General features: G+C 40.0%; 1 protein-coding gene across 1 annotated transcript in view; it reads right to left on the reverse strand.

The window, feature by feature from the left end:
• LOC129773187 (calponin homology domain-containing protein DDB_G0272472) overlaps positions 1-13,456 on the reverse strand; it is a 97,792-nt gene that overhangs the window by 14,747 nt on the left and 69,589 nt on the right. The window contains exon 3 of the mRNA XM_055776764.1: positions 12,400-12,550. Within this exon, the coding sequence (XP_055632739.1) occupies positions 12,400-12,550 (151 nt within the window). The remainder of the gene's footprint in view (positions 1-12,399; positions 12,551-13,456) is intronic.

Raw genomic sequence — 13,456 nt, forward strand, 5'->3', positions numbered from 1 at the left:
TTGATTTTGAGCCGTGCGACTCGTGCGTAAATCCGGGAGCGTCAGTGTCTCTTTTGTTTTGTCTTTTTCTTCGCCTCAGCGCAAGCGTTTCCCAAGGACGCTTTGTTTTTTTTGACGTAGGATTACGTCTTTCGGGAAATATTGGGGTACAAATTGAAAATCAAAAATCAAGTACTTCGTGAAAATTGTCCAATTTCAAACGCTTATTGCTCAGTCATTTCACGATGGATTGATGAAATTTTTGCGTCAATCGGTTTCGGCACTCGATAACAATTTTTTATATTGATGAAAATAATATATGTCAAGAAAGTAACTATCGAACAATTGAAAAATCTCAACCCCTATCCTAACGGAAATACCCATTTCTGATTGGTCGAAATTGACGACACATGCAGCGGTTCCCTAACAGAGACATCAAAACCAAGCTGCCTGGGGGAAATCGACATTGCAAATACATGAAAGTAGGGGGAGCTTTTGTTCCCATCGAAATGTGTTCTCTAACAGAGACATCAAAACCAAGGTGCCCTGGGGAAATTGGCATTGTAAATATATGCAAGTCGGGGGCATTTTTATATTGCAAGTCAGGTGAGTGATATGATTAATTCCAGCAAATAAAATTCAAATTTGGAACTTTAATGTTGGTTGCTTCGTTAAAATTTCATATCAATGACCGATTATGTTTTGTGAAAAATTTAGAACAAGTGTAAGTGTAAAATTGTATATAGTAGCAGTTGTGTTAAAAATGACTTGAATTATGAAACGATTTATTTCAATTTTCATAAATAAAAACAAAGTGTGTTCCAGCTCGAGAACGGACCGTTCCGTTGAAGCTGTCTGTTTTGTTGTGTTCATTTTCACCATACGTTCATACGGCGAAAAAATTGGAAAAGTGCAGAAATATTCGAAAAAGTGATTTCCCATATGCTCTACATATAGTATTAAGAGTTGTTAGTCCAATTAAAATTCGCATTGGGTTGAATAAAAGATTAAATGAACACTCAGAAAGTAAAAATTATAAAAGAAAATTACCTTTTCCATTTCAAATATGTTTCTCTATGTTAAAGTAACATGTTTCAACTGGTGTGATAATTTATAATTGTGTTTGGTATTGATAATTATCTTATATTATTTTTCTCTATATCATCCATATATAACACAAGAGGCATCTCGATTTTCATCATATCTCATTCCACTTCGGCATCTTCTATCTGATACGCACCATCCACCGAATGTTTACCATCTTTCTGTCATCATCACTGTCATTATCACTCGGTAAACACTGGTGGAGTGAACAAACAATACCCAACAACCAAACAAAACGGCCCTTTTCAGGGCCACCAAATCATTATCAAAGAGTTGAACGATGTAATTCTTCAAACATATCCAAAATCAACAGATAGCCTAACGGAATCCTACGTCAAATATGCGGTCGTGTCTCGGACACAACACTCCTGTGACTTTTTCTTTTCGTCATTACGTTTGCAGTCTGAAGCTTTGCTCAGATTGACTGAAAACACAATTTGATGGGCAGACGGGACGCTAAAATTTGAAAAATGTAATGAATGAATTTGGAAAATTATGCACGCACTTTGTATTGCAATCTCGAGATTTATACCATCCTCTACGCTGAATATCAAAGTACATGTACCTAATGTATGTTCATTTTCAGTTGTTTCGATGGTTTAGTACGGTTTTTTTATTTTGCCAAGCAATGAAAAAGAAACAAATGTTTAAGGTTCTGTATAATGAAATCGTCAATCATTAAAAAATATTACATCACATAAATGAACAAGATGAAAATTGCTTACGGCAGTTGACAATAAGTCGCGGTTGCAGCGGATGATCATGAAATCGTCGAGCATATTAGGGGACATTCGTAACCGATGTTGCTCTAATAAAAGTTTGATCGCTGAGAAGCATCGCTCAACTGACACTTCTTTCTTTCTCTCTTTGTTTTTAAGAGGCTTTAAACTTGGAAGTTCATTCGCCTCTAAACTGACACTTGCGTTGCTGATGCAGATAAAGCAACCATCGCCAACTCATACAATTGTTGATCTTCGAATTGTTGGGATTCCCAGTATTTCACCAAATCTGTATTGACCGGAAGTCGTGTTTTGGTGTTAGCCAATTCCAAAAGTTTCAACTTCAGATCTACCTGCGAAGGATAAAGCTTGGAAGATGAAGCTTTCTGGCATTCTTCTTCGAGCAAGGCTTCCAAATCGTCCTCTGTTGAAATATTTGGCTGTTGTTGAGATGTTGGGTTACTCTGAGCCTCAGGTTGATTTGGTTTTAATGTTATCAAAATATTGCTCACTTTTAACATATGTTCCTGTATAAATTAAAATATTAAATAAAAATCAATAAATTTATATAAAATGAAATAGAATAAAAACACTCGACAAAAAATTAGAGGAACAGAATTCGGAGTGAACATTTTTAAGTGATTATTCAAATGATGTAAAATCGTGATAAATCAACACATGAGAATGAAATATACATTTTTGTAAAGCTTCAACTTTCAAGTTCTGAAATATTCACATTTTTATTTTCGTGAGTGTACCGTTCTGAATCATATTTCGGACGCTTATGGCATATGATGCAGAAAACAGTTCTCAACTTTATGCACAGGTATTATTTGGTTGATATTTTTAATAAATTAGTTCAATATGCTTTTAAGCTTTCTACTTTGTTACCTATTTCATTGAAAAACATGAAAAAATCATCGAATAAATGCTTTTCAAATCAAGCGAATAAGAATCAAATGAGTGGATTTTTGGATGGATTTTTTCCTACTATGTAATAATTCAAATGTAATTCTCAAATGAAGTGATAGTGGAACCAAGGGATTACTGTAAAGAAGCAATTATGATATTAATTTTATAGTTATATCATCAGTGCATCAAGCATTTCAAGATATTAGTGTCCGAAATATGATGTTGTCCGAAATATGATTCAGAACGGTAGATGTAGTGGACAAAAATATAAGTAAGAATTAAACATTAAAGTTTATTTCTGTTTTTTTTTAAGTTGTTATGGACTAACACAATGTTTTGTTACCAAAGTCATTAGAAAATCAAATTAACTTTATCAACCTGGTTTCATTTGATCCCTAGAACGTTCCTGTAGGACCTTCTGGATAATTCTGTTTGGATAAAAAGGTTCAAAACTTTAAAGATGAAGCTTTATAAAGATGTATATATATATATAAACTTTGAAATTTAATATAGTGAACATTATAAATCATGTGGGCGCATTCTAAAACGCGCGCTCATTTCCGTACACATCAAATTCTAGCGCCCCATTTTGCCTTCCGTCGTCCTAAGCAAAGCAAAAAAAAAAATCAACAGCGCTGCATCCATGCCATTACCAACCGTATGCGCTTGGGTACAGAAATATGAATCAACAGAGAAAGCAAACCAAATTCAAGCGCGGTGTAGAGCAGGTAGGTGCAGAAACACGGTGCTAATCTCGGCGCGAAAACCGGTGCACATTACAGCTCAAAATAAGTACGGCGCGAGCACAGCGCAAAAACGGTGCTGACAGCCAAACATTTCATCTGTGTTTCGGTGTGTGCTCATTTGCCAGAGCGCTAGTGCGCACACAGCTCCGAGTTGATTTAAGAAGACTGATGCCATGTGCGGTCAATTCATGCATTTGGATAAATCATGTTCTTCGTTACAAGTAAATTTAATGACAGTCCTTTGACGTTTGGTACGATGACATTTTGGTTTTGAAGTTTGTGTTATGGAAACACATTTCAGTCGGAACAAAAATACCCTCGACTTTTATGTATTTGCAAAGCGGATTCCCCCAGGCACATTGATTTTGAAGTCCGTGTTAGGAAAACACAGCTCGGTAGGAACAAAAATACCCCCTACTCGCATGTATACTTGCTAAGCGGATTCCCACAGGTACATTGATTTTGAAGTCTGTGCTCGGGAAACCGTAAATCGGGCCAATCAAAACTAGGCAGTTAGGGCGTTTAGATCACACTTGATATTTCACAGTTATTCAATTGTTTATCTAATGAAAAAAAAAACATTTTATTAATTGCGATAGAAGCGTAGAAATATTCCGTATCAATTGATGCAAACATCTTTCCAATCCAGTAAGAAATGTTCGAGTTATAAGCATTCGAAATCTTTCATTTTTTCCTGCATGTTCTGTGTTTAGTTTTTCATTTTACCCCTCATATACTCCGGTTAGACTTAGTCCCACGCCAATATACTCAACTTGAACTGAATATTTCAGAAATTCAAGCATACAAGAGTGTAGGGCACTAGATGATATACGAAACTTATGTGATAGTTTTTCAAAATCACATGAAACATAATCAATTGAATTAAAACAGATCAAAACAAAATAATGTTTTTAAATGAATATATCTATATATGAATGGAGGAAGTTGGATAGTTTTCGCAGATAAGCACAACATTTATTAGGTTATATTGTAATGTAAGTAATCTGTCAAAAAAAAACACCCAAATCACTCTAAATTAAATATTACTATCGTAACATGATTCCACCATTGAATGAAAGAAGATACTTGAATATTTGTACGAATGGAAAACCGTAAATTCAACAGTATTCTCACGATAATAAACACGCTTTTTGCCTGCGTAAGGCCACACGTGTTTATCGCCGTATTAAGAGTAAAGTCTGTCGCATTTACAAGTCAGATTTGTGTTGCATTTGCTTGTCTCGTTTGGAATAAGTAACCATCAAAATTGTAGAATAAAAACACATTCCAATACCGTCTCCGGCATACGGGAGATTTTTTTTCCGCGTGAAAATAAACCACAAACTCATATAAAGATATAAAGATAGCTCCCCCCCAACGCGTGATAATAAACACAGTTTTACACTCCGAACGTGTCGCCTGGTCGTATAATGCGATTATCAAGTATAAATCTATCTTTAATGCAGTCCACCCCCGAGATCTCGATAAGCTGATCCCCACATCCGCTCCCGGCTCCTCGCAAAGCAGAAGCAGCGCAGAAACATAAAAATGTCACATTCGCGGAAATCACGTGCGGGAAGCTAACGCCCCAAAAAATCTCGCTGCACTCGACACTCGGCATTCCTAAACAGCAGACAGGGGAATCTCCCGTTCCGCGAGATATCTTGTTCCATGAAGTGAACAACAGTGACCTTCCTCGGGAGGATTGGCGCAGAGTAATAGTAGGGAACCAGCAAAGTGGCTCCGAAGGAGACAAACAACAAACGCAACCTGTTGATTCCGGATTGTCTGGTGGGAGCGGATGAATTCACTGTATGTACGATTGTGGCGCGTAAGAGGATTATGTTCTAATGCATCTATACAATGTCTGATGACGAGCCAGACAAAAGTGTAGTTTAAGAGGAAATGAGATAGGTGGATTTTCCATCCAATTGATTTATTTCATAATCGCAGCCTTCGCAGAAGCACTTTTGTGCGCGCAAAGTGGTTTTGAGTACGTTTACGATGGAGGACTAGGTTCATTCCCGCAGCATTGAGGTCCATTCACCGACCAGTGATACTGTTTCATCCGGGCTTGTCTAATAAGCTCGTGAACACACAGAGTAACTTCTCTATTTAAAGGAAGAAGGGACCTGAGAAAGTCACCTCGAAAAACACAACGATGACTGATAGAATTGTATATAGAGCAATTCCACTCTAAATTACTACACGGGCTGAAAAGTTCCGAGACTTTTCAACAGATGGCGCCACTAAAATGAACAAGATTAATTCCGAGAGGTTCATCTGTCACTAGCTTATGTGTGAAGTTTCATGACATTTCGTTTATTTTTTCACAAAACACAGCTGTTTGAGTGTCACTACCTGAGCATTCGTATAGAAAATGGAAAAAGAGGAATATCGTATTTCGATCAAACATTTTTTTTTAATGGGAAAAAAAACTCCTAAACGGTCGATGCAGTGGTTGACGAAATATTATTCCACTTCTGCTCCTTCGAGAATAACAGTTTACCTCGCTCTGGAAGGCCAAAAGAGGCTATAAATCCTTCTTCTTGGATGGCACTAACGTTCCCAATGGAACTTTTGTCTTCTCAAAGTAGGAATTACATGCGTCAATTTTATTAGTAGTACTTAGTTGAGATTTCTATGCCGAATAACACGCCTTGAATGTATTCTGGAGTGGCAAGCTCTAGAATACGAGTGAGCACAGTGAGTTTCTTTGACGAAAAATCCCCCGACCAGAATGGGAATTGAACCCGAACTCCCGGCATTATAATGTGGGACGCTAACCACTTGGCCACGGGAGCACCATGCACCAGACTACGAGTCCAGAAATCGTAAAACAAGTGAATCGACTCGTTTTGAACGATTGTAAAGTGAAATTAGCTGAGGTCATAGGCGCTCCAAAAGAACGAGTGGGATACTTTTTGCACGACATTTTGGACATGAAAAAGGGATCTGCGCGTTTGTTGACCGTCGACCAAAAACAGCGACGCGTTGATGATTCAACAGCCGGTTTGGCGTTATTGAAGCGTAATCGAGTGAATTTCTTCCGAAGTTTTGTGCTAATGGATGAAACGTGGATCCATTACCACATTCCTGAGTCCAATAGGCAGTCACAAAACCATTATTTGAACTGTTTAAACTTTCACTCAAACATTGAATTTCACATTAAAATCTCTTATATCTGAATACATTATGAATACATATTTTTTTCAATATTTTTTTTCTCTTTTTTTATTAGAAAATAAGTTCAATTTCCTAATTTTTGACGGTAAGATATTGATTTTTAAAAGTTGATGAAACTTCAATACGCAATGAAATTTGAAATTTCAATTGTTGATGAAATTTTAATGGCGAGATTGTAACTTTTCGAGAAAAGTCGTAGTTATAAAAAATCCATTTTTAGAATCATACTGTATGGAAAGCCATACAAAAATTGTTAGACTAACCGTTCTCGAAATGTGAAATATGCTTTGTGAAAATATTATATAATTCAAAGTCCCAGATACGACCGCGTTGCTGACTTAGAACTACGGAATTATTTCATTCAATTCGCGTCGGGTATTATTTTAGAATGAATCCAATGAATGAATGTGAATAGGCTCTAAGTGTCAATTTACACAGTGCAATTAGCTGAACTAGCGGTTATACCGATATCAAACCGGAGAACGCAGAACGCATCTACACTAAGAAAGTAGACGTACGAGTTGTATATATGCGTAGTTGCGCTAGAACGAATTATGGAAAATGTGAGTGTTCCCAACAATTATCAACTATTGAATATTCGAAGTATCGTCATTAAAATCCAACCAAGAAAATCTCAGAGAAACGTCGTCTGCCGTGATTTGCTTTTAATTGTCAATGATGGGACCCTGTTACGGAAAGTAATATTCAATCCGCATTGCCCTCGATAGAATGACATCTCAATACGACGACAGTGTACTTTCCGTTCCTTGTTCTCATTACTATGATAAAGACCAAAGTAAATGCTAGATAGTAACAGTGAAAAGCCATAGTGGATATTGTAGAGCGGAAATGGAATTCATACGGATTATTAGACGAACGGAAAGTACACTTTCGTGGTATGTGACAACAATTAACTATTTAACTATTTAATAATATATTAAAAGCAATGTGGATTCTAGATTAGGGCCACGAAGACGCCAATATGAAAGATCAGAATTACCGAAAAGAGGTTAGGAACAATTGTAAGTTCACACTATGATGTATAATATTTACAACAATATTAATAAAATCCTCTTGTTAGCTTTTGGCTACGAGGGTCGTTCAAAAAATAGGTTTCAGTGCCTCAGAAATCACGGAAAAATAAAGTTAGAACAAAAAACAAGGTGATTTTCGTAACCTACGTTCTATTTTCTATTATTCTACATAATCACCGTAACGTTCGAGGCATTTTTCATAGCGTGGCACGAGTTTTTCTATTCTGAGCGCGAAGTGCGTAGCGTCCAACTTTTTGAAGTACGATGTAAATGCGTCACAAATTTCTTCAGTGTTATCGAATCCGAACGCCGAACGCACGTCAGGTTATGCCTAGAGTATTACCCATATTCACTGGTAATCCTGAAGACTGGCCACTCTTTATAAGTGCATATCAAAACTCCACCCGTGCTTGTGGTTACACTAATTCCGGGAACCTGGTCACATTACAACGTTGCCTTAAAGGGAATGCACTTGATGTGGTATGCAGCCGTCTTCTGTTACCTGCCGCTGTACCGCATGTCATCTCCACGCTCCAAACCCTTTTGGTAGACCGGAAATTATCATCCATTCATTGATGCAGAAAGTTCGAAACGTTGCACCCTCCAAAGCGGATATATTGGAAACATTGATCGGGTTCGAATTGACTGTACAAAATATTCATGATCATTTGGAAATAGCAGGACAGGCTGCACATCTCAACAGCCTTATACTTTTATTCGAGTTAGTAGAAAAACTTCCAGCTAATCTGAAATTGGATTGGGCTCTCTACAAGCAACGTCATCCTGGGACAAACATAACTTTGCCCGTTATATGTCTACAATGGTTTCCGCAGCGTCAGAAGTCACGTTAAACTTTGACCAACGGCACCCGATCCGTAGTGGGAGAATGGAAACGAAAAACTTCTTGGGAGCTCATTCCACTAATGAAACGAGTCAATTCGAAGCGAGAGGAATTCTATCATACAATATTCCAAAGAATAAGATAGATGATTCCCTTAGTTCGTCGTGCCTGGTTTTCCAAATCATGATCACACAGTGAAAGACTGCGATGTGTTCGCTAATATGGCTTTAAATGAGCGATGGGAATCCGTAACGAAGTATGGGCTTTGTAGAAGTTGTCTCGGTACCCATCTCGGTAGGCGTCCGTGTAAACACAAACGGATGTGTGGAGTTGAGAGTTGCCAGTATATACACCACCCTCTGTAATTCTTCACGGTACCAATCGCTCAATTTATGTTTTCGCGTTTTTAGATGATGGGTCATTCCTGACGTTACTCGAGGAACAAGTTGCCGAGATTTTAAACTTAGAGGGAGAAACAGCACCCCTTCGCCAAAAATGGACGGCAAATTTCACTCATACCGAGACCGATTCCAAGCAGGTTGTATTTCAGGAGCCACTGGAGACAAAACAATATATGTAACGTTCGTACTGTTAATGCCCTCAATATACCCAAACAATCGTTCTGCTATGTCGAGCTGGCTATACGATACCCACATTTGCGTGGTTTGCCCGTCAGCGACTACAAAGAGGTAGTTCCACAAATACTCAAAAGACCACATTAGCGACTCGAAGGTTTGCCAGATATTAGCGATGTGACGAACTTCTGGGCTGGTATTTGGGAGACCCCAGTACAACATCGCGAAGGGCAAATGTGGTTGAGACGGGAGGAGGAGAATTGTGGTGAAATTGGAGAGATGCCAGCTATCATCGTTGGAGAGAATGATGTCCGCGACTCTTTCAGCCCGCTTTGGTTTTGTCTGGCACTGAACCCCCTCAGTAGGACGCTCAATAGGAACGGTCATGGCTATAAGATAAGGTATGGGGACGACGCCAACGAAGAACTGATCCATACCTTCTACATGGATGATCTCAAGGTCTACGCTGATTCAGGTCAGTGTCTAGGGTTGTCGAAGATATAAGCAGGGACATCTGCATGGAGTTCGGCCTCGACAAGTGCCGCTGTGTCCACCTGCTGAAGGGACAACTTACCGAATCCGGAGGCTACGAGGTCTCTGACGGCGAGTTTATAAGAGACATGGTTCGTGGCGAATCCTATAAATATCTTGGATTCCGACAGCTCACCGGGATTCGCCACTCCGATATCAAGACGGAGCTGCGAGACAAATTCTTGAGTCGAGTGAACTGTGTCCGGAGGAATTTCCTCAACGCGGGGAACAAGGTACACGCGATCAACACATTCGCGGTTCCCCTGCTGACCTTCAGTTTTTTGTAGTCAAATGGAGCAAAACTGACCTAGAGGACCTTGACAGGAGAATGAGGAAAGCTTTCAAAGAGGCCGGAATGCACCATCCTCAATCGGCACTGGAGAGAGTTTCCCTACCACGCAAAGAAGCGGGACTTGGAATCGTCGACATAGCTGCATTGTGTGTTGCCCAGGTACGACAACTGCGCGAGTACTTTGCAGAACGCGCCAACCAAAATGCGCTATACCGGGCTGCGTCGCTGACAGAGGATACAGCGCTCTGCACTTGGCACAAACGGAGTACCAACTAAACTGCAATCTGCAGACAGTGGAGGAGAAGATTGCAGCTTGGAAGCAGAACGCAGTGCATGGTGCCCACTCCCATCAACTGGACCGGCCACACGTCGACAAAGCCGCATCTAATTTGTGGCTAACGCGTGGTGAACTCTCTTCAGTAGTAGAAGCCGACATGATAGCAATCCAGGACCGGATAATGACGACGAGAAACTGCAGCCTTCACCGAGCGCCACAACAACGTGGCCCGTATTGTCCATCGACAACTGGCGCTCCAATGTGGTCTATTGAAAGACAACGTACCCAACTATCGGTACCTGCCTGCACCTGTCTGGAAAATGACGGTTTCAAGCTGTACTGGGATCGCACTGTTCTGACCAACCTCTTGTTCCATCACAACCGTTCAGATATTATGGTGTATGACAAGAGCGACCGACACGTCACCATCATCGAGCTATTCCACTGAACCAAAATCTCGAGGAGACCCACTGTTGAAAAATCTGCAAGAACCGACCATTGGCCATGTAGCTCAAGGAACTGTGGGGGCTAAGAGAGGTCCCAACAACTGTTCCAGTCGTTCTCTCTGGAACTGGAATTGTCCCGAAGACTCTTCTGGAGGCGCTAAAGGTGTTGAACATGGAGAAGGAATTAGCCGGCATCCAAAAGTCGGCCATCCTTAGCACCTGCACGATTGTCCGACAATTCCTCGGTCAGGACTGAAAAGCACGAGCATGCAGATACGTGCATTCCGCAGAGCCTAGTCCCCCTTTGGCATTCAGAAGCCCGGGAGCAGGTGAATATTCTAGCTAGGTTCACCTAGCGAGACAAGTCTGTCAAAAAAATAGGGGGTCTCCGTAGCCACATTGGTTGCGCGTTCGCTTAGTAAGCGATCGATCGTGAGTTCAAAAACCAGGGCCCTCATTGACCATCTTTGTGTTATTACAGAATAATAACTACCTCCACGCAACAATCATCTGCGATGGAGATCGATCCACGGTCGAAATAAGATCGATTCATCCATACAACTGCTCTGCTCTGCAAGACACATCGGGCTGCTGTTCTATAAATAACTCAACAATGATCAATCAACTGTCTCTGCTGTCCGGTGGTCCAACTGGATAATGGAAGAACAGAAAGAATACTCTTACGTCTAAATGGCTGCTGTGTAAATGTGTTGTACCATATGCAATGGTATAGAAGGGAAACGCCGAAAAATGGCAACTCTGTGTAATGTGCTAATTATAGATATGATAAATATGTGACATGTACACGATTAAAATTCGGCTCTGTTACAGCTAAAATGCTAATGAGCCTAAAATGAACAAAAGGGATAAAAAAAAAGCTGAAAAAAATATTCTGAACAGAGAAAGTTGCTGGTGTACGCACAAGAATGATGAACGATAAGTGATAAGTGAGATAATCTCACTAGGTCTAATCCTCATTCAAAGCTAGTGTGTGTTACTTTTAGGGTATGATTCCAGTATCAAATGTCCAAAACGATTATTATAATCCTGTTCGTCAATAACGCTAACAGCAGAACCACATTTCATACAATTTTCTTTTGATTCGGACTCTTTCAAACGTTTAGAATAATCAGTCCTGCTTGCACTACTGTTAGTCTATTATCGTTACACTGAAACACTCAAACAATTAAACACTTATAATAGAGCTGAAAATCTCCAACAACGGCCTTCAATAGCATTCGACACTTTCAGATTAGATTGTCTGAGCTGTAAAGTTTCTTACGATAACATAAATACAAACAAAAAAACAAAAAAGTTCTATTACCAACAACACCTGGATATGTGAAGATGACAAAGATATTTGAAAACTTTCAACAGCGGCTCATATCGAAATTCATTCTATATAACACGGAACCTAAAATGAGTGTACAAAGTTTGGTGTGTAATCGATTCGTCGAAATCGAAATCAAAACTCAAATACTCAATCAATAAAGTTCCTCAAAAGTTACTTCTAAATTCGTTTAGCTTCCCCTAAATGGGTTTGTACGGGATCAAAAAAGGTATTCATTCTTGTATCGCACTTTCTTCTAACCTTCATATTCAGCAGCCGTATTCCTTTTCAATTAATAGCCCCAAACTTTCGCACCTTTCGCGCACTAGGATATGGGAGGTGCGAGCGAAAATCAAACACATCTACTGTTCACCATCGAAAACTATTGATTAATCTCTACAATGGGACCAACACCCATGTCACTCACCTCCCTCTCGCTGATTCGTTTCTCCAGGGTCACATTGTAATCCTCCTGAATGCGACGTTGCAGATCCTGCATGTACTTCCGGTCGGTCAGCCGCACCACATTGGTCCCCATTAGTTTCTCCAACTGGGCGGTCACACGTGGGAGGTTCACACTATTCGATGGTTGAAACGAGATAGAAGAAAAGAGGCAACGAGATCATCAATCACTTCGCCGAATAGCTTTCCACAGGTGAAACGTAATTTTTACTACAAAAGTGCAAACAGTGCATCCGCTAGATTACAGGTCACGAAGAGCGCTAGAAGTTCCGGCCAAAGTGTGCACTCAGCCAGCGCGAACTGAAATTGGTTAACCCAAAACGGGCGGATAGTGCAACACAAACGTTCGTAGGGTAGGATAGGCAAGGAAATACATTTAATCGATTGAATTTTTCGGCACATGTTTTTCGCAAATTCACCACGGAGCATGTCAGCGCGAGGGGATTTGGGGTGGGGGAAATATATAATCTGACAGCTTGATCATTTGCTGGGGCCTACGATGGAGTAGCGAAACACTGTGACTCGCATTCTAGCTCCCAGTGTATCATTCATGCACAAAAGGCGCCTCGTGAGGGTTGATATTCGACACACGAATGTGGAATATTTATATATCACATCAACAACAAAGTGCTGCTGATCGGAGGGAAATAAAAGCGGTAGGAACACAAAAAAGGGGCAACTTGTATCGTAAGGATATATGCGATGCGAAGCGATATAAAATTATCGTCATAAACATGTAATTTATGTACCATAAAAATAGATTTTTTTTCATATGTATGGACTTTTTGTTGTTGTTGTTACAAGGATTCTAGGGAAATTGGTTGGAAGTAGTTTGTTTCGTTGTGCTCCCGTGGCCGAAGTGGTTAGCGTCAAACCTAGCATGCCGGGGGTTCGGGTTCGATTCCCGTTCTGGTCGGGGAAATTTTTCTTCAAAGAAATTTCCTCTGACTTGCACTGTGGTCACGCGTATTCTAGAGCTTGCCACTCAGAATGCATTCAAGGCGTGTTATTTGGCATAGAAA

Source organism: Toxorhynchites rutilus, chromosome 3, assembly GCF_029784135.1.
Source record: "Toxorhynchites rutilus septentrionalis strain SRP chromosome 3, ASM2978413v1, whole genome shotgun sequence".
Lineage (NCBI taxonomy): Eukaryota > Metazoa > Arthropoda > Insecta > Diptera > Culicidae > Toxorhynchites > Toxorhynchites rutilus.